This window comes from Lepidochelys kempii, chromosome 11 (genome assembly GCF_965140265.1).
Source record: "Lepidochelys kempii isolate rLepKem1 chromosome 11, rLepKem1.hap2, whole genome shotgun sequence".
In the NCBI taxonomy this organism is placed as follows: domain Eukaryota; kingdom Metazoa; phylum Chordata; order Testudines; family Cheloniidae; genus Lepidochelys; species Lepidochelys kempii.
The window spans coordinates 4,554,925-4,576,544 of NC_133266.1; the positions used below are offsets into that span (position 1 = coordinate 4,554,925).

A 21,620-nucleotide genomic window follows, 5' to 3' on the forward strand; every position below is an offset into this window, starting at 1 on the left:
CCTTTCCTCCTGTATATCAACAGAAATATTTACAATTCAATTTATTTTAATATGGATGGAGAAGCTACATTTTTTGGTAGTATGGGGTCAAATAAAAGACAATTCTTAGGATGCAATGTTAACCCTGATCAAAGGCTAGGTTTGATATGACCAGCTATACAAGATGAACTTACACTTCCTGTACTTCCCTCCTATGAACTGATCACATTCTCTAGGCACTGGAGGTCAGAAGTACAGTAATTCAGGCTGCTGGCTAGTTCAGCTTTCAGACTTTTTGTAGCAAAGACTGCTTATTCATCCTAACACAGTGGTTCTCAAACTAGGGCTGCAGCTTGTTCAGGGAAAGCCCCTGGCGGGGTGGGCTGGTTTGTTTACCTGCCGCATCCGCAGATTTGGCTGATCGCGGCTCCTACTGGTCGCGGTTTGCCGCTCCAGGCCAATGGGGGCTGCAGAAAGGGTGGCCAGCACATCCCTCAGCCTGCGCTGCTTCCCACAGCCTCCACTGGCCTGGAGCAGCGAACCGCGGCCAGTGGGAGCTGCCATCGGCAGAACCTGCGAACGCGGCAGGTAAACAAACCAGCCCGGCCCGCCAGGGGCTTCCCCTGAACAAGTAGCGGCCCTAGCTTGAGAACCACTGTCCTAACACATGCTTAATTAGGAGTGAGAGTTCTTAGCAATGTCGGTACAGAGTAGTTGGTTTGGCCCTCCAATAAGACACTGGAAATGAAAAGCTAATACTCAATTCAGCTAACTGCTGCCCTTTCTGGTCCAGTCTGACATTTCAGAACTGACGCTTTGAGAAAGCATGCAAGTGCAGAGACCTCACAAAATCTAAGGGAACTAAAAGCACGTCAGGCATAAAGAAAGATTCACTGCACAAATGGGCAGAAGAGCTACAGAAATACACATCTACACTGCTTAGCATCCTTTTTCCAGAGTACCACATTAACTCTGAGTCAGAATAAAATATGAGGTCAGTCGTCTTCTCTTCGAAAGGTTCCACTGTTCCAAAGGTAGAGGAGAAATGCTCTTGGCTTTGTTCCCTACTTGATAAATCTAACCCACAACGTTATATTCTTCTTTAAGGCCAAATTTTGCCTTCTGTTAAGTACTGGCTTGTGGATCTGAGGGAAGTACCTGGCCCCTAGTATTCTAACAGCAAACTGAAAAGAATGCAAGGAAAAGGTATATAATTTTTTAGGTTGCAAGTAACTTTCACAGTAAAGGTCTGGGAATGGAAAAAGGCTATGTAGCCAATCCATTTGCAGTTTGCATCCTGTAATACTTTGCCTCTGAGGGGCCCCCTTTTGGCTTCAGGGAAAAGGTATACTTAAATTCTGCTCCCTAAACAGTAAGTCAAAATTCTTCTAAGTTTATTTTATATTTTAATGCTTTACAAGCAAACATTTCTTACACAGATCTTCTAATAAATTGCTTCTTTGAAAGCCCATCTGTTAGTGGGTTGGGGTTTGTTTTTTTTTTTTTTTCCAAAAGTATACCATGCTATGCTATTAGAAGATCTGATTTTTATGTTCGGTGTGAAATGAGCACAGCCCTCTTTCTTTTTGAATCATGTCATACATTTCAAGTGTTGAAAAGAACTGAGATATCCTTTTATCTTAATTTATATAAAATAACTATTTTTCTCTGACACCAAAATCAAGCAAGCAAAGGAAGATGCATAGCTCCAACACATACTTGCATGCCAATGAAGCCTAACAGATAGGAAGCTAATTTACCTGTTTAACTTTGGTGGCAGAATTAACCAATTTTGTGATTTGTATCCCCAAGCAATACAAACAATAGGTTCTGAAATCATAGCAACATTTGGAAAAATGGAATATGAAGGATTTTATTCTGTTTTTTAAAGAAGATACAAGAGAAAACAAAGAGCACAAATTCTGCTCTTGTATCTAACAGTGAATCTCAGTTCTGAATTCTATTTCCCTTACACCTATGGAATAGCTCTTGGGAGTTCCATGCATGTCGGGAAGGAAGAATTTTGCCTTAAAAGCAATCAGAACTAGCTGGCTACTACATTCAGGGCTAGTCAGTTCATTTTACATCCAGCAGAAAGTAATCTCAAAATTCTCAATCAAATGTATTTCAGATGAGAGATGCCCCTCCATTAATATATTTCAGTTAAGATATAGAAAGAGTCCCCAAGGGAGGCTCTAGAACTAGTCTTTCCTATGAAAGAGAGGATTTGTAAAGATGTGCTTACAGTGGTGACACTGCCTTCAGCAAGGTTTGCGATGCTAAAGCTGCCTTCTTCATTTTCAGCTTTTGCCCTCTTAGCACTGGGTCCATCTTCATTGCTGGAAGTGAAGATGACAAAAAAGTAAATGCAGCAAATCAAAACAAATCAACCTCCCACCTGAGCAACAAGTCAGTGTATTTGTGCAATATATGATGAAAAGAGAAGACCAGGGTGACACTTTTGTTGTATGATTGTCTCCATGCTATGGACAAACCATATAATGACAGAAATGTAGGAAAGGACACTGAGAAGTCATCAAGTCCAGCCCCCTGCACTGAGGCACGACAAAGTAAACCTAGACCATCTCTGGCAGGAGTTTATCCAACCTATTCTTAAAAACCTCCAATCATGGAGATCCCACAACCTCCCTTGGAAGCCTATTCCAGAACTTAACTACCCTTATAGTTAGAAAGATTTTCCTAATATCTAACCTAAATCTCCATACCTTATTCTTCCTACAGCCCAGACAGGAGGAGAGGGCACCCGCCAGCAGAAACAATTAATCAAATTCAACCTTTGTGTAAGCAAGAACAACCATCACGGAAGTCATTGGATTACGTGCCCACCTATCCTAGGGTTGAATTTGGACAAAAGACTTTTTCCCACCACCAGGAATGTGGGATACTGCCAGACCCATTATGGGGAAGTCCACATCCTAAGGCAGCCCAGCTTAGTTTTATAGCATATTCATGATCATTAGCATTCACATCATATTCCTTTTAAAGATGAAATTGCCAGAGCAAGTAATGGAAACTTAACATTTAAGTAAGAAATCCATTTACCCTTCAAATATTATTTGCCAGTTCCTGTCATGGAATTGATAGCTATTAGATATCTGTGTACACAGAGAGCTGAGAGTCTAATAACCCATCTTCTGCATCAGTGTACTCCAGAGCTTTATCAACTTCCACTTACAGCTGTCAAAACTTACTAGACAAACCCCAATTAGGTATGGGAGTGAGCTCTCTCAGAACGGCCTTAAACTATATCTGAAAATACTTTCAAAAGACAAGTTTTAATTTTTTTAAATTAATAATGGTTTTAGGCCATCTTCGAACTTTGTCCTCACAGATAACATACTCCACGGTGAAGACTCAAACAGAAGAATGAATTCTGTCACCTAATATAATATGGCAAACTTTAACAGCACATCTTAGTGATGGGAGAAGAAAATCAAGTTAATAATAATGGGAAATATCAAAGATGTGTATAATTCTGTTCTTTGCTCTTCAGTATAAATGTAGAGGCTATTGAAACAGGACAATCAATCTGAGGTAAGAATGACTGAGAGCTACTGAATAATTACAAATATTGCGAATTAGACATCCATTACTGTTAACAGTTGTTCAAAGAAACCCAAAATAGAACCAAATAAAAGTGTTATTCTGAAAAGACCTGAAACTACAGCAAAGAAAATCAGAAGCTAGAAAAGGTAAGGACGAGAAAAAGACACTAGGCCAGGCAATGTTTTGCATTCCTAGTAACTGGAAACTGGCTTTAAAAATCCCATGAATATGAAAGGTAATGCTCTAATTTTATAAAGAAATTTTCCAACCCTCCTGTTTACCACCCTCCATAGTGAGCTCCTACCTACATTATAGACCACACCTATCTCTACTTTTCTCCCTCAATTTTATCACTGGTCTTCTCTGTCCCTTCGCTTAATTTTGTCACTGTTGGGATGAAATCCTCCTCCTTTGCAACTCCTGTCATCTGACATAGCCTTGCTTCTCACTCACTGTAAAAGTTTGGCATATTATATCAAGCAACACTGGGGAAAATTGCTTAATCACGCTATGCCTCCATATACTCATCTGTAAAATGGAGAAAGTAATACTCACCTAACACGGCATAGGTTATGGACTGGTAAATTAATTAATGTATTAAAGAGTATTGGGATCCTTGAATGAAAGGCACTATAGCAGTGCAATGTTTCACTTAAAATCTCCTCTGAAAACATGCTTCCACCCTTGTGAGTGCTTAGTTTTTTATTTGTCCCTCTGCCACTATTTTGAATGCTGTTAAGTGTTTTGTGATATTACAGGTATGATAAGTGCTATGAAAAAAATAAAGTTGTACTTAAACTTAGGGCCAGATCCTCAGCTAGTGTAAATCAGGGTAGTTCCACTGAAGCCAATGGACACATACCAGTTTACATTAGCTGAAGATGTGGCTCTTAAAGTTTATCTGTTACTCGTAATATATTGATTAGCTAGCTGCATTTTAGAAATGTAAAAAGTATTTAAGAAAAATTAATGAAGTGCCCATTTAAAATTAATTTAAAGGCTGGATTATTATACCCACTTCTAAGTTACATCTGTAGAAGTGGGTTTTTTACCCACAAAAGCTTATGCCCAAATAAATCTGTTAGTCTTTAAGGTGCCACCGGACTCCTCGTTTTTTTTGTGGATACAGACTAACACGGCTACCCCTCTGATACTTGACTACTAAGTTTATATAACAGCTTTTCCCAAACTGTGAGGTTAGGGGTGACTCCTACCTCTTCACTGCAACCCCATGGAAGAAAAAGGAAAATTTCTGTTTTACTGAACTTCTTACCTTTTAGGGCTCAACAAAAGTGAAACTGCTTAATGAATACTGAATATTAAAATCTACATCAACATAGCTTCCCTCTAGTCCGTAGCACCTTATACTGTGATCCCATCTGATCTCAAAAACTAAGCAGAGGTGAACCAGGTGAACACTTGGATGGGAGACATCAAATAAAAAACCTAGAAGCTGCCGGGTTAGTCTGGATCTGCAAAAGCGGCAAAGAGTCCTGTGGCACCTTATAGACTAACAGACGTATTGGAGGACTCTTTGCCATGAATAGTATTGGTGATTAAGAACAACAACAACATTTCACATCTGAAGATGTCAAAGAGTCATACAAAGTTGCACAAGTGTCATTATCCCTATTTTACAGGTGGAGACACTAAAAAGCAAAGAGGTGAAATGACTCGGCCGAGATCACAGAGAGTCAGTGGTACAAACAGGAACAGAGCCCTGTCTCCTGACTGCAAGTCCAGTATCCAGTCCACTGGACTATGCTGCCAATATTGGGACTTTTCCCTCCAAGGAATGTCCTAACTGTACTGATGACATTCACATGACACATAATGCCTTATTTTAAAAGACCGTGATAAACAATAACATATCTCAAATCAACACGCAAAGAACTGTACAAACACCACTTACATTTAGATCAAAGAAAAAAGTACTGTTTCTTTCAAATCAAAACCAAATGTTTAATAGCACTGTGCATCTTCTCCTTAATACCAGTTTAGGTTACTGAATTTTAGTGAGTTTGAAATAGAAATCTCTCTCACAGTTTCATTAATTAATTAAAGGCTAAAAGGGTCAATGGTGATCATTTAGTCTGACCTCCTGTGTAACACAATCTTCCCTAAATTAATTCCTGCTTCAACTCTAATATATTTTTTAGAAAAATATCCAACCTGATTTAAATATTTCCAGTGATGGGGAATCCACCACAACTCTTGATGTGTTGTACCAACGATTAATTAATGAGCAGGGGATCCACCACTGATGGCTCAGCTCTAGAGAGGAACTGGACACATCTAGCAATAGACCAGTAGCAGAATGTCTTTTGTTTTTGATATATTTTTAAAACTTTATTTTTGTCCTTAAATCTGCTGGTCATAGATTTTTCTTTGCTACCAACATTCCCTTTTTTCTATTTGTTATTCACTGATTTTTTTCTTGGCTGCTTTTACTTCCCCTCTACACGAGGCCAGTTTTTTCACCTGTGGGATTATGGCTTTTTGGGCATCTAGTAAAATGTTCTTAAACAGTTTCCAATTATTGTTCACATTTTTCCATTTAAATTTGTTCTCCCAGTTGATCTGGCTCATAAAATTTTCAGCTTTGTGAAACTGACCTGTTAAAAGTACCAAGTATTTATATTACTGGTTGGAACACAGAAAGGAAGAACCAGAATTCTAATCCTGAATTAATAAACCTTGCCATACTGCTAACACAAAGGTAAGCAGGCAACAAACAAAGCAGTGAATGAAATAGAAAGCAAGGTATTTAACAATCTGGGTTTGGACAAGAAGTGGTGAGCATTACCGACAGTGGAACTGAATATTCAATAGGAGTAAATAAAATAAAGGGCACAAAGTACTAAATGAGAATTGTTTAAAATTACTTCTCAATATTTATTACTAAACAAAAATGTTACAGATACTAACTCAAAGTGACAAAAGGAAGGATATTTAGAACTAAGCAAGGGGTGGGCAAACTTTTTGGCCTGAGGGCCACATCTGGGTATGGAAATTGTATGGCGGGTCACGAATGCTCACAAAATTGGGGGTTGGGGTACGGGAGGTGAGGGCTCCGGCTGGGGGTGCGGGCTCTTGGTGGGGCCAGAAATGAGGAGTTCAGGGTGTGGGAGGGGGCTGTGGGGTGAGGCAGAGGTTGGGGTGCAGGGGGGGTGAGGGCTCCATCTTGGGGTGCAGGCTCTGGGGTAGGGCTGGGGATGAGGGGTTGGGGGTGAAGGAGGGTGCTTTGGGCTAGGACTGAGGGGTTTGGAGGGGGGAGGGGTGCAAGCTCTGGGCAGCGCTTACCTCAAGCAGCTCCCAGAAGCAGTGGCATGTCCCTCCTCCAGCTCCTACATGGTGGTGCGGCCAGGTGGCTCTGCACGCTGCCCTGTCCGCAGGCACCGCTCCTGCAGCTCCCATTGGCTGCAGTTCCCGGGCAATGGGAGCTGTGGGGGTGGTGCTTGGGGCAGGGGCAGTAAACAGAGCCTCTTGGCTGCCCCTACACGTAGGAGCTGGAGGAGGGACATGCCACTGCTTCCGGGAGCCGCATGGAGCAAGGCAAGCCCTGGACCCTGCTCCCCAGAAGGAGCTTGAGGGCCGGATTAAAACATCTGGAGGGCCGGATGTGGCCCCCGTGCTGTAGTTTGCTCACCCCTGAACTAAGGTCATCACACTGTGTAATTCATCCCATTGATGAAGCCCTGGAATGGGTTACCGAGGGAGGTGGTGGAATCGCCATCCTTAGAGGTTTTTAAGGCAAAGCCCTGACTGGGATGATTTAGTTTGTGTTGTTCCTGCTTTGAGCAGGGGATTGGACTAGATGATCTCCTGAGGTCTCTTCCAACCCTAATATTCTATGATTCTATGCCTAGACATTGAAATACAAACAATGGTACAAAACAGGACAGATTCAGTGTAGACCTCCTAAGAGTCCACACTAAGAGATTAGGAACACAGTGATAGCTCAAATTACAAATCACAGAAATGTAAGGTGGGAAGGGACCTCGAGAGGTCATCAAATCTAGCCCCCTTCACTGAGTCAGGACCAAGTAAACCCAGACCATGCCTGACAGGTGTCTGTCCAACCTGTTCTTAAAAACGTCCAATGACGGGATTCCACAACCTACCCTGGAAGCCCATTCCAAAACTTAACTACTCTTATAATAGAAAGTTTTTCCTAATATCTAACCTAAATCTTCCTTGCTTCAGATTAAGCCCATAACCTTTTGTCCTTCCTTCAGGGGACATGGAGAACAATTGATCATCGTCCTCTTTCTAACAGCTCTGAACATCTTTGAAGACTATTATCAGGTCACTACTCGGTCTTCCTCTCTCAAGACTAAATACACCCACTTTTTTAATCTTTCCTCATAGGTCAGATTTTCTAATGCTTTTATAATCTTTGTTGCTCTCCTGTGGACTCTCTCCAGTTTATCCACATCTTTTCTAAAATGTGGTGCCCAGAACTGCACAGTACTTGGCCTTAGTGAGGCCTCAGCTGGAGCAGAACAGGCCAATTACCTCCTGTGTCTTACATATGGCACTCCTGTTAATATACCCCAAAATATCAGCCTCTCTCACAACTCTGAATATGCTGACTCATATTCAATGGGCTATCTACTATTATCCCCAGACCCTTTTCAGCAGTACTACGACCTAAGCATTCATTGCAAATGTGCATTTGATTTTTCCTTCCTAACTGAAGTACTCTGCACTTGTCTTTATTGAATTTCATCTTGTTGATTTCAGACCAAATCTCCTCTTTTCAGATGATATAGGTCAGAACCTTAAATTATGTCAATAAAGTTATTTGGTTCCAATACCGGTGGTAGAATAATAATAATACTTAGCACTTTGACAGAAACTTCACAGTGCTTTACAATAATCGGCACCTGCCCATCAAATCTCCTTGAGGGGAGAAAATAGGTCAGCTGTGGGAACCAGCTCTTAAGGCTTCCAACACCAGAAGCAGCTCTCCCAGGGCAGTGGTGATAGGCAGAAGGTAGATCCTCCTATTGCAACTGGAAAGGAAAGAGGTTGTTCCAACTATTGGCATTGTCCCAGAAAGTTTACACTTTAAAGACCATGAACTAGGGACAAGGAGAGCAGGATATATATGAAAGAAGCTGGAGACTCACACACATCATAAGATCAGCCTCACTGGGAACCCCAAAATTTAATGCCACCTCTGTATACTGTAGTTTAAAGGTAAACATATCTGTAACAGAGCACTGATCCTTGGGTGATCTGTTCATCTGTTACAGACTCTGGCCATTGGAAATTGGGAGTCGTAGTTGTAACTCATATGACTAGGAACAAGCATGTGATCTAAAGGCATCTAGACAAAAGAATCCCATAGACAGAGGCAGGAAAAAGCAGAGGACCAGGGTCAAAGAAGAACCTGGGTTAGATACCAGGGACAGGAGAAGTCTTAGTGTGATCTTCCCATAACAGCCAGGCAGAAGGAGCTCTACTGCACAATATAGGGAAATGGCTGCAGAGAACCCTTCACCACGGGATGAAAGACTATCTGAGCTAACCAGAGAGTTGACAGACAGCAAAGTCCAGAGGGGGCTGTGAGACCTTGCCCCCAGGGGTGAGAGAAAGGACTAACTACATTAACTGTACAAATACAAGTGAGGCAAACACATCATAGTTAATAATAGCAGCAACAATTTCTATTCTAAAAACTGTTGATCAGAATAAGTCTTTGGAGAAGCCTACAATGACTTGGCCTTTCAAGAAATTACTACATATTACATAGCAGACTATATTATGAAAATCAAGCTGCTTTTCCTTTGACTTGGCATTCTAATAGAAGCTATTGAACAAAGTAAACAGCATACCAAGATGGAAAACTAGTTTAAATATGAAATATTTCTGAAATATTTATAATGCATATGATCTTAAACTGAAAGAGACCTTTTGTTGTCCTTATTCAAAGCATTTTATTACTACTCAATCGACAACGAAACACATACATACATTAACAATGTACATTGTACACGTTCTCCAGATTTTTTTAGACTCCTTCCCATTTCTCACACGTTTCCATGAAACTGTATGTGTTGTCTCCACAGACCACAGGGTTCACAATCCCTTGCACCCTGGGAACTAGATACTGGGACCAAAAAAACAAAAACAAATATCCTACACAGACAGAGTACCTGGTGGTAGTGTGCTCTATCTACAGACAGTTTGGCATCACAAGATATTCTACCCACAAGTGATTGGTCTCATGTACAAAGTATTTCAAGCCTGCTATATTCAACAAAAACAATCTGAAATGCTTCAAGAACAATTTAGTTTAAAAAATCCATAAAAACCCCTTCAACTTACTTGTCTTTGAAGACATCTTGAGCAGTCTTCTGTTCTTTCTTCTTGCCGGCATCTTTCAGGGGGAAAAGTGCCTTTATTTTTTCAAGAGGAGCCTGGCACTTTTCTCTCACCTCTTGAGGTACCTCCAACATTTCCAAAAGGTGCTGTTCAATGGGTGGCAGCGGCTTGTCAGGATGAAAAGCTTTATGCTGCAGGCACTGTCAGGATAATGAATGGGCTGGTGAGGAGAAGGGTTCTCAGGTTGTATTTTACAATTCATCCACATTGGCAAAACATCTTTTAATTTTATACAATAAATATTACTACATAGGTGAGAAATATCCTGGCTCAAGATTGGCTGAAAACAGTCATATGATGAGACAAACTTCCCGAGGATCTCAGGTCAATAACAATATAAACCAAACAGCTCAGACAAGCAAAGGAGTGCATCCTCAAAGGCTGCAATAAATTCTGTGAAAATTATTACTTAACTCCCAGGAACTAAACAGTTGCTTTCTCCTTCCAGCTGCCTAACTTCAATTTACCTTTAAAATGTTAGTTTCAAAGGAAATGACTGTTTAAATTCATGGTCATGTGAGAGAGATTTTCAGATATTTCTGATGGAGACATTCTGAATACAGGTAACAATATATATATATATATACATTGACTTCCTGCTTCAGTAAACATCAAGCTTTATTGTCCCTCAAAGAAAACATTTCCTCTTGGGTCAATCATATCTGGATATTCACAACAGAAGTCATTATGTATCTATGCAAATGGAGAGAGAGAGAAATTTAAAAGCATGGGGAAAAGAGAATAGATACTTTTTCAGATTAGATTTGAAAAGAGCGAGAGAACGGACGAGGCTGACAGAGGCACATGAAGGCTCAAACAGATGGCAGGAGCTATGGAAGAGAAGGTTCTTTCACAACAGTGTCAAGACAGTAGACAAAGAGGAGGCCAGTGCTAGATAAACTGGAGGACAGAGAGAGACCAGGTCAATGAGGTGGGCTGAAGAATTTCCATGGAGAGTTTTAAAAACAAAGCAGGCACTTTTGAATTGATATGAAATGAGTGGGAAGCCAGTGCAGATGTATGTTTGTATATCTGAGGAACATTTGCTACTGAAATGCACTGTACACTATATATTAGGTGTAAATGTGTGGGTAAGTATTCAAAATGCCAAGCAAACAGAGTTATGCTCCCTTGTTAGCTGTCAGGCATGACCCCAATTTAAGAAAGAAAAACAAAAAAAAAAACCCTTCACATTCATGCTGAAGAGGTGCCAATAACACCAATCCCTATCATATGTTACACATCAATACTGATGCTCTTTCATGCTGCCATTCAGAGTCCAATCCGCATTAGCATACACTTTCAAAAGGAGACAGTCGCACAAAACAACAGATTGAAAAACACTTGTAATGATTTAAGGCATAATTATTTTGGAAAAGAATAAAGATGTTGCTAGAAGCTGTAGCCATGGCTCGTTTAATACAAAAACGATATTAAAACAGCGTTAGGGGACTGAATTAAACTCACAAAAGCAAGACACTGTGAATCTGATTTGAATATGTATTGTAGGCTACTGTATCCTAAGGTCCTCTGTGAGTTAGCTGCAGTAACAGGGTGGACTGAGAAGCAAGAGCTGCCTACATTTATTTACACCCAGCTGCTTTTGTGGGTGTGACAAGGCTTTTGATAGGTTTCAGAGTAGCAGCCACTTTATGCATGCATCCGATGAAGTGAGCTGTAGCTCACGAAAGCTTATGCTCAAATAAACTGGTTAGTCTCTAAGGTGCCACAAGTACCCTTTTTCTTTTTGCGAAGGCTTTTGATGTTATTTTAACCCTTAGAATAAGAGGATAAGAGACTGTTCCACAAGGAAGAGGGCTTCTGGCTGCCATGTGAGGGAGCAGGTCAGCGAGGTGATAGACACCTTGGAAACACCTAAGCTAAATAGTTAGAACTCTCTCTGTATTTATCCTGAAGTTTCTATCTCAGTCTGTCCCTCCCACTCTGCTTCCCCTTTCCTTTGAGCCTAACATTCCTCTTCCACTTCCCTTGGCAACCAGGCAGCTTCATGCTGCTACCCTGCTTCCAGGCTCACTCTCCCATTTGTGTAAGCTGTCAGCATTGTACTGTCTGCTCTGTTTAAACCCCAGATGTGCCTTGCATTCCTAGCCTGAAGGAAGGATCAGGATTTGGTAGCAGAAGGAGGCAATTCACAGTGAAAGGGCTCCCTAGGGAACTCAGATTCCATAGTGATGCATACAGAATGAAGGTCTCCTAGATAGATAAAATGGACAGGGCCAGTTTGGACTGACTGCAGGGAAGAGTCCTGACTTGCTTTCCCTACCAGCAGGCAGACAGCCTCAACAAAACGCTTCTGAACCAGTTGGTCCTCAAAGTGTTAGGACACTGGCTAACCTCCAGGTGTCTAGAAGTTCAAGTGAGATCTGTTTTTGAAACTGGTTTAATACAACCTTTTGAAAGATCTATTCCAGTCTCATTTCCAATGAGAGTTCCCCACATTCGCTGTTTCAACCTCTCTTGGCTACCTTCTGCCACCTGTCCTCTGCATCAAGTCAAAAGCCATGTCCACATGGACCTTTTTGGAGAAATCTCCCACCATGGCTGCACAGCCTAAAAACCTCAGTGCAGGAGCACCTACAGGCTCAGTGCTTACATCGGGGTGAATTAAATGTAACATATAAACAGGGGCAATGTCCTATGTGGGATATTAGGCCTGGATTGTACAGCAGAAACCCTTAAATTATGCAGCACCTTCTCATCCAAGCTCTTCCCCTCATTAATTTCCTGCTCACCCAGTCCCAGTACAGCACAATCTGCCCGGTGTAACTTATTACTTCTTTATTTTGATATTAAATGTATCTTATGTACGCTGCCCCCAAATTTACAATGTGCTGCTGATTTCTGTACTGAAAAGAAATAACTGCATCACAGAAGATGTTGAAGGAAGCTAGAGGCTTTGATAGCTAGATAGGAGAGTCAATTTCCCACCCAGGAAGATACAGGAGTTGGTTTTGTTTTTTTGGCATCAAGGAGGCAGTTGAAGCTTTTGTATTGGGGAGGGAGGATTGAATTCCTCATCCTCCACTCCAGCAAACTCTGACAGCCATTTACCATCCCTTTGCACCCTCTCATATCATAGAATCATAGAATATCAGGGTTGGAAGGGACCTCAGGAGGTCATCTAGTCCAACCCCCTGCTCAAAGCAGGACCAACACCAATATCAGCCACTGCTTCCAGAGATGAAAAGGTAATTTATCTAAATGCTTCTGCTTCAACATCAACATTCACCGCTACTCATTTTAAGTACCCTCATGAGGTAACACCTCAGTGAGATGAATGGGGCAGTTCCTGCTTCTCTCAGAGGCATTTTCTCAGGCTGTGTGTGGATTCATGTAGACATCACTGTACTGGTTATATTCACAGCATATTGTAAAGGTTTTCTTGGCAACCCATACGAGCAATAGGTACAACTCTTTTTTTAAAAAAAAATATAAGTTTAGTTTTTGGAGTGCAGCTAGGCAGCAAATTCAAAAATAAGAGCAATTTTGCTGCACTTTACATGGCTGCATAGTCAGATGACACTCAGGATTCTACCTAGAAACTGTGCTAAAATAGACCTATACTAACGAAATGGCAGGAACTAGGAGATAAGTAGAAAGGAACTAGTAGATTATGGCTTACTATTTAGACTGTAAGCTTTCTGAGGCAGGTACTGTATTTTATTTTGTTAGTACATCACCTAGCACTCTGGGTATGTTTACACAGCAACAAGACACCCGCAGCTGGTCTGTGCTAGATGACTCAGTTCACGGGCTTGGGGCTGCAGGGCTGTTTCATTGATATGTAGACTTCCGGGCTCAGGCTGGAATCCAGGCTCTAGGACTCTGTGGGATGGGAGGGTCCCAGAGCCCAGGCTCCAGCCTGAGCCCAGAAGTCTACACAGCAATGAAACAGCCCCAAAGCCTGAGCCCTGCGAGCCTGAGTCAGCTGGCATTGGCTAACCCTGGGTTTTTCTTTTCTGTGTAGACGTACCCAATGAGGTCCCAATCCTGACTGGGACCTCTGGCCACTAGCGTAAATAATAAAATGAATGCCCCACCAATAGCAGCCTCTCCTAGGGAGTCCTATTTTCCCTCTATCTTCCTCTAAAACCAAAATGTTTACAGTTACACAGTGACCCTCCAGCAGCACTCTCAAATCAGTCATTGGGATAATGCCATTATTCTGATTTAGTTGGTGCTGGTCCTGCTTTGAGCAGGGGATTGGACTAGATGATCTCCTGAGGTCTCATCCAACCCTAATATTCTATGATTCTATATTCTGGAAGTCAATGACACACAAAGCAAAGATATCTCCAAAACATGACTGTCCACTGAAGCAAGAGTTTAAAATGTTATCTGTAAAAAGCAGAGAAAATTCCATCAAAACATTGTTCCATTTATTAATAAAACCATGGTTGTTTTTTTTCTACCTCTCAACTCTGCAAACTCCCACTGGGGCTTGCCTCATGCTGGGGTCTTTCCATCTCAAATATCATCACGAAGTATCAAAGCTTCTGCTAGCCAAATCTTGCAATCGGTTGCATTCTGTACAATCAATCTGTAGGCAGAACTTGAATAGAATGCTGGGTTCTGCATGGGTCATTGAGGGTAGGATTTCAAGACAGTCAAGTTACACTTGTGTCACTGAAGACAAAATTTGGCCCACAGAACCTTCTATTTCTGGTGACAATGCAGTAAAAAGAACAAACGCAGGATGACTCGCAGAACCCAGGCTGAATTTGCAGACACGTAGGAAAAACATTTTTTAACTTGTAAAATGCGCAAATTTCATCTGGAATCATTGAGACACAGTAACGATGGACCCCACAATGCCATTTTAGTCACTTTTCAGAGCAGAAACCCACATTCAACAAGATTCTATCCATGGCCCTGTGTATACCATGATTATGCAGCTGCATAAATTGTATCATAATTGCCCATCTTTTTGAATTTGTCACATCTTTTTTTAAAATGAACCCTTACATTCTGGGGCATAATTAAGTCTCTTGCCTTCATGGTTGCAAAGAAAACCTTCAGATGTGAAACAAATGTAAATCAAAACGCAGACAGTTTGAAACAATAGCTCTGAATCAAGTGTGAACTGCTCCATTTATCTCTAAAATGTGTTAACTCTGAAGCCCAATGAGGATACTTTAAGTGTCAACACTTAACTGTTTCACAGCTGATCATTTTAGCAGAAACATCAAGCTAACACACTCATCTATAACTGCTGGATGCAGCAGCAAATGGTGCAGGTGGATGTTTTAAAAGTTTGCTGGGGTAGACAATGAAGAATTAAGGCCCTCCCAAGATTTAAAGTCAATCTCTGCCCCTGCCTAAAAGAAGGGGGAGTGGGGCATCCCCTCTTTAACTGCCTCCTCCTTGCCAAAACACAAAACAAACTTGCCTTCCTGAGGGACAAAGGCCCCAACTATTACCCAGTTTGTTAGAACTTCCAGTTTCCCAGCAATAATTTCTATCATGCAGTTATGCATTGTCAGTATAAAAATCTGATACTAAACAAATTTTATGTTGGCCATACACTTTCAGTTTGTTGCCAAGTAAAATAAATAAATAACAAGGGATACTGCACTGATTATGTTGCACTGGACCAGGCAAGTAGAAGGGCAGTGAAGGACAGCGTTTGTGTGGGCAATTCTGCATAAATTGGTCTACAGTGGCAAACAGAACATGGGTTCTATCCCTAGAAAGAAGATATAGCTGTTTCTCAAGCACATACCTTACTTGTAAACGGCCCAACATATCCTGACTGGCCTCGGTTTCCTTAGATAAGGCTTTGTTTAGACTGCCTGTTCAAACCCTTATGATGCAGGGAGCTAGAAATATTCAGTCTGAAATTGATGCCAGTGGCAAGGCACAAGCTAGTAGCCACTCAGGATCTAGGGATTAATTAATTTAAATTACACCTGTCACAATCCAAGTCTTTTCATACAACTCTGAGAAAGAGAAGGAGGGGTGTGTAGAAACAGGAAAAGTTTTAACCTGCAGGTTTATCATCTCACCTGATACAACCTCTGAAACTGAGGGTTTGGGATTTTGCTGGGTTTAAATATGTCTTCGGTTGTCTCCCCATCATCATCTTCATAAGCCAAACTCATAGAATCAATCAGAGAATCAACTGCAGATAACTGATCCTCTAAACCAACAAATATAAATATGCACAAAAAAGATTAAATACACTTGCAGAAGGATCTGCTTGTAATAATTCACCCACAAAGATTCACTTCAGAATATGAGATTTTAACAAAGGCATCAAATGCCCAAGAATTCACTATGCTTTATATTCCCTGGGGATACAGACAGGCTGATAATGAACACGCATAATCAACACAATAATGAAAACCCTGCATTGTTTAAGGACTACAATATGAAGTTATAGAGCCTTTCAGTTTTGTGAAGATCTCAGGTTACTGCTGCCTTTCTGCTTCCATTTTTCTTCTTTTCCGAGATGTTTTTATTTGCAACAGAAGGTTTATAGGCCACTTGAAAAATGAAGAGAACAGTTGGTTTGGAGAACTAAATAGAGTAATGCAACTTTTAAAAGTTACGAATGTAAATTAACTCAGTTCACAATAGTCAATTATTGCCTTGGTAAGATGGGTTGTTGAATTTCTGCTTTCAAACTGCCTGTTACAGGCAGAAAATGGAAAGCGAATCAGGAATCGCATAGTATCCTTCATGTCCTGACTGTCAGATTCTTGTTCCTTTTCAGAGTGGGCCTTACAACAAATTAGAACATCCAGAGCACAGTCTGGATTACACATTACCCCAGTAATCCATCCTACTCCAGACTCTTGGGACAGTGAAGCAAACACTGTGGGGTTTCACCTTGGCCTCCTGTCTGAATTCCAGCACCTGTGTGTGCCTGCTTCTTCAGCACTAATGCCTGCACACAAATTTAAACACCGGCTTTGCACTTGTAGATTACATCATAGGATGCATATGAAGGTGGCTGTTAGATAGCCTATCTCAGGGGTGGCCAACCTGAGCCTGAGAAGGAGCCAGAATTTACCAATGAACATTGCCGAAGAGCCACATTAATATGCCAGCAGCCTCCCAACCGCTACCCCCTTCAGCCCCCAGCGCCTCCCGCCCACTGGCAGCCCTGCCAATCAGCGCCTCCCCCTACCTCCCCATGCCTCCCACCTGCCACAATCAGCTGTTTTACAGTGTGCAGGAGGCTCTGGTAGGGTAAGGGGAGGAATGAGGGCATGGCAGGCTTGGGGGAAAGGGCAGGGGCCTTGGGGGAAGGGGTGGAGTGGTGGCAGGACCTGGGGCAGAGCAGGGGGTTGAGCAGTGAGCACCCCACAGCACATTGGAAAGTTAGCATCTGTAACTCCAGCCTCGGAGTCAGTATCTATGCAAGGAGCCGCATATTAACCTCTGAAGAGCTGCATGCGGCTCCGAAGCCACAGGTTGGCCACCCCGGCCTATCTGAAGGAGCTGCTGGTTCTCAGTCCAGTTCCTAAAGTACAGAGGTCTACAGTGTGAACTCCATCACAAAGAAACCCTTTGCTGACAGTCTCAAAAGAGAGGCCAAAGACTGACTGGGTCATAGAGGATTAACCAGTTCTCCCTAAAATCATAAAGGTTCAGATGACAGCCTGTGATCATTTAACCTGAGCCAGACTTTAGCCTGTAGTATAGTGTTGAAAGGCTGTGTACAATCATTAGAGCCACTCAGTCTCCAACTAACCAGACAAAGTTCTGATGAGCTGACCAAAATGACTTTTTCCAAACCAGATTATGTTTTCAAGGGAAAGTCAAACATTCCATGTATTTTAGAGTGACTTAAAGTTATGGTATTAGACTGCAGCCAATCAGTAAGGACCTAACTCACCTGTAGGAGCATACTTTTTATTGTTTTTCAAAGAGGAAAACATGTATTGTCGTAAGTCCTCCATGTAGGGTAACTGCACATATATCAGACACTAAGGGGGGAAAAACAAAAGAGAAGAAAGTGAACTTGAAGTGAAAATTCAAAGTTAGTCCCAGAAGTAAGGCCAGCAGAAGTATAAGGAAATCAGAAATCTAGAAACTGTACAAAGTGAAATAGTCTGATTTACTAAAAACTGTGGTACAATACAAATGTTAAGTACAATATTTAACATAATTATTACTTTCACCAATATGAGGATGATTAAAAAAATTGGGTCAGTAATGCTCTAGCCATTTATGAGACCTATTGGCTCACCTGGTCCATCATCCTGCTAGTTTAGGATTGTTGCCTACAACTCTGTCCAGACCAGCTTTAAATATGCCATGCAATGGAGCTTTCATCACTGCCCGTGAGAGACTGCTCTGTAGCTGACTCCATCTTACCATCAGAAAAAGCTGTTTTTGACTTTCCCTGCCTAAATTTTGTTTATTCACATACCTCCTCCAGCTCATGGCACCCGAAATAATTCTTTTCCATCCTTGATGTTTATACCCTTTAAAAATACAAAGACTTATGTCCACCCCCACCGTAGTCACTGCTTAGCCAACCTATACATATTTAGCTCTCTGAACAGTCTCTCACAAGTAAGATCACTGGAGACATATGCTGCAGAAATTCTGCAATACTGTACAGCTTTTAGGGGCTCACTGGGGATTTTTTTGTATTTCAATGTGTGGGTGCGGGTGTGTGTAATGTAAAGCATTCATTTTTTTTTTAAAAACTACACTTCTAGCCCTTCTGGTTTCAAAGGAAACCTTCCCAAATGCAATGTGAAACAATCCGGCACTATCTTCCAGAGTCTATAGACTAACTCAAACAATATCTCTGAGAGGCATGAAATAAAGAAAATGTAGAATTATAGAAACGTAGGGCTGGGAGGGACCTTGAGAAGTCATAGAATCATAGGACTGGAAGGGACCTCAAAAGGTCATCTAGTCCAGTCCCCTGCACTCATGGCAGGACTAAGTATTATCTAGACCAGTGGTGGGCAACCTGCGGCCTACCAGGGTAATCCACTGGTGGGCCGCGAGACAGGTTGTTTACATTTGCACAGTGGCCTGCAGCTCCCAGTGGCCGCGGTTCGCCATTCCCAGCCAATGGGAGCTACAGGAAGTAGTGCGGGCTGGCGTGCCGAAGGTTGCCGACCACGGAACTAGACAGTGGGGAGTCTTGAGTTCACCCATTCCAGTCATAAAGCTTGGGCACGCCATAAGCTTGGAGCTAGTAAAACACCACTAATCAAAAGTGATGGCCAGTGCCGTTGTCTCAGACCTTCTCCATAACTTGAAGACCAGAACTGAGAAGATGACTAGACAGAAGGGTCAGAAAGAGGTCTTTCTAAATGTCTCACAAAGCCCTGCCACTCTACCGCTATCATTCCCATATATTAAAGAAGAAATAAACAAGGCCCTCATGGCCATTAGAAGTGCTAACGCTGCTGGAAAGGCCCATATTTACCAAAAATTCCTTAAGAATTTGGAACCAAACGGACAACCAAGGTTCACAGACCTAGTCCCTGCATTACATTCAAGATAAAGATCCCAAAAAGCTGATTTAAGGTTGTAGTCATTACCCTCCTCAAACATGGGAAACCAACAAATGATGCCACCAGCCATCATCCAAAGGCACGCCTCTCCACAATTTGCAAGTTAATGGAGAGGGTCTTACTGGTCCATCTCACTCCATCTTTGAGGCCACCCTGCCAAAGGAACAGGCTGGTTTCAGATCAGGATGGAGTTGCTACAACCAGGATCTTGCCATTACTAGTCACACTGAAGCTGGCTTCCAGTGGAATCTAAAAACCGGAACAGTGGGGACAGATTTATCGACCACCTACGACACGCAAGTCTTCAAGTCCAGCCCCCATTCAATTCAATGGGATGTCAAATAAAAAACTTAATGACAACAACATTAAATGTCAACTATTTCACTGCTGATTACTTTAGCACAAACTTCCCACTCATGTGCTTTATTCAGTGCAGCAAGATATGTCTGAAAACCCTTTTGACAGCTATTAGATCCACATTCTGCATTAACATGCATCCTATAGCGCTACATGGAGTATAAATCAGTGAACAATCTGACCACAACTTTTAAAGTTGCAAATACTGAATTTTTTTCTTGTCCCCTCCCTTCTTGATTGCTTTGCTATGAAAAGAAAATCAAATGTCTGACTGGAGATCTAGAGCATGGGTTTTCAACCAGGGGCTGCGAACAAGTTCTAGCAGGTTCATGGCCACCTCCCTTTCTTTATAGCTAGGATGGCAATGAGGTCCTGAAACATTTTTCAGTTATAAGAGGTTCATGGTATGGAAAAGGTTGAGAACCAATGATATGGGGGAATTCAAAGATCTGAGGGGAAGACAGATGTCAGAGAGGTGAGGGGGACATTTTTAAAAATAAAATAGGGTAAAATAAAAGTCATTATTATTAAAACTATACAATAAAGACACACATTTAAACATACCGTTTTGTTCTACCATGTACACTTGCAGTGAGTTCACTCTAAAGAATATCCCAAACCCTGCAAATCTCCCCCCAAATTTCACAGATTCTGGGGCGGGGGGGGATATAGCAAAAGTTAACAACATTTCTAGCAGAGCTCTACTGGTTCTAGTCTCAATTATTTCTTCCAGCATCTAAATGATTTTAACTAGCTGCTCAGAATTCCCAATTTCTTAGTATTTTCTTGGTATTTAGATGCCCAGAAATGACTGCAATAGTCCAGATATGGTCTCATCACAGATTTATAGTAAAACGAGATTATCTCCTTGCTCTGTGTCTTGATGTCTCTGTGTCCAACCCAAAATTACGCTGGCCTCTTTTCCTGCCTTATCATACTGCAAACTCATATGTAATTTGCTGTGTTGTGAAACTTCATAAATTAATGTTTGCAAACAATGGATTTAGAGACTCTCTGAAGAAAGGCATTATATAAGGTCAAAATGTTACCTCATATGCATCCTTGATACATGGAAAGGCTACGCCAACCTGAGGATTAGATCTTCTGTCATAAGCGTAACGCACTATGGCCACCACATCCAACTCATCCAAAGCATGAATCAGGGCAGAAAGAGCAACTGCTGCAGCCTGTCAAGAAAGAGCTGCAAGTTCATACAAGCCCTCGTTAAAAGCTATTCAGACCAACTTTCACACTGAATCCAAAAGCACTGGCGAGGACGTCTCCACTTTTAGTCAGCCGCTTGACTTAAACACCACCTTTTTACCTCCAAAAGACACAGCAATAGGCACAGTTCAAATCTGGTCATGACAGTGGATATATTAAAAAGTAGGGACTATCTTTAGATCCTGTTCATATCACCATTTCAAAACAAACATGGAAAGGGTTCTAAGTGAAACTGCAGGATAGAAAGGAAAGAAGAAATGGTACTTTCAGGGCTTTGTTTTTGAAGTTTCTATTTTTTTGAATGTTGAGAGTAGACCCAGATTTCATTTTAAATGTGAGAAAGACTGAGTGCAGGGACATTACATAGTCACCAGTGAACAAAAGGTTAAACCTCAAGTCAGGTTCCCTGTCCCCTTGCACAGATGTTCAGAGGGAGGACTATAAAATGGCTGCTAGGAAGTAATAAGGCTTGCTTGAACCCCAAGTTGGAGAGTTTTGGCTCCTTTTCTGGTTATAGTAATTTATTTTCCTTTTTCCTCATACTCATTAGCCCTTGAAGGGAAAGAAACCTTGCTGACTGCCTCTGTATTT

The 21,620-nt window shown here is 41.6% G+C and overlaps 1 protein-coding gene across 4 annotated transcripts in view; it reads right to left on the reverse strand.

Annotated features, from left to right (window-relative positions):
• Window positions 1-21,620, reverse strand: part of XRCC5 (X-ray repair cross complementing 5) — a 75,215-nt gene that overhangs the window by 25,544 nt on the left and 28,051 nt on the right. For all 4 annotated transcript variants that reach the window (XM_073305005.1, XM_073305006.1, XM_073305008.1 and 1 more), the window contains 5 exons: window positions 20,855-20,992; window positions 17,804-17,894; window positions 15,966-16,099; window positions 9,883-10,079; window positions 2,225-2,318 (listed from right to left, as the gene is read on the reverse strand). In XM_073305005.1, coding sequence (XP_073161106.1) covers window positions 2,225-2,318; window positions 9,883-10,079; window positions 15,966-16,099; window positions 17,804-17,894; window positions 20,855-20,992 — 654 coding nt within the window. The remainder of the gene's footprint in view (window positions 1-2,224; window positions 2,319-9,882; window positions 10,080-15,965; window positions 16,100-17,803; window positions 17,895-20,854; window positions 20,993-21,620) is intronic.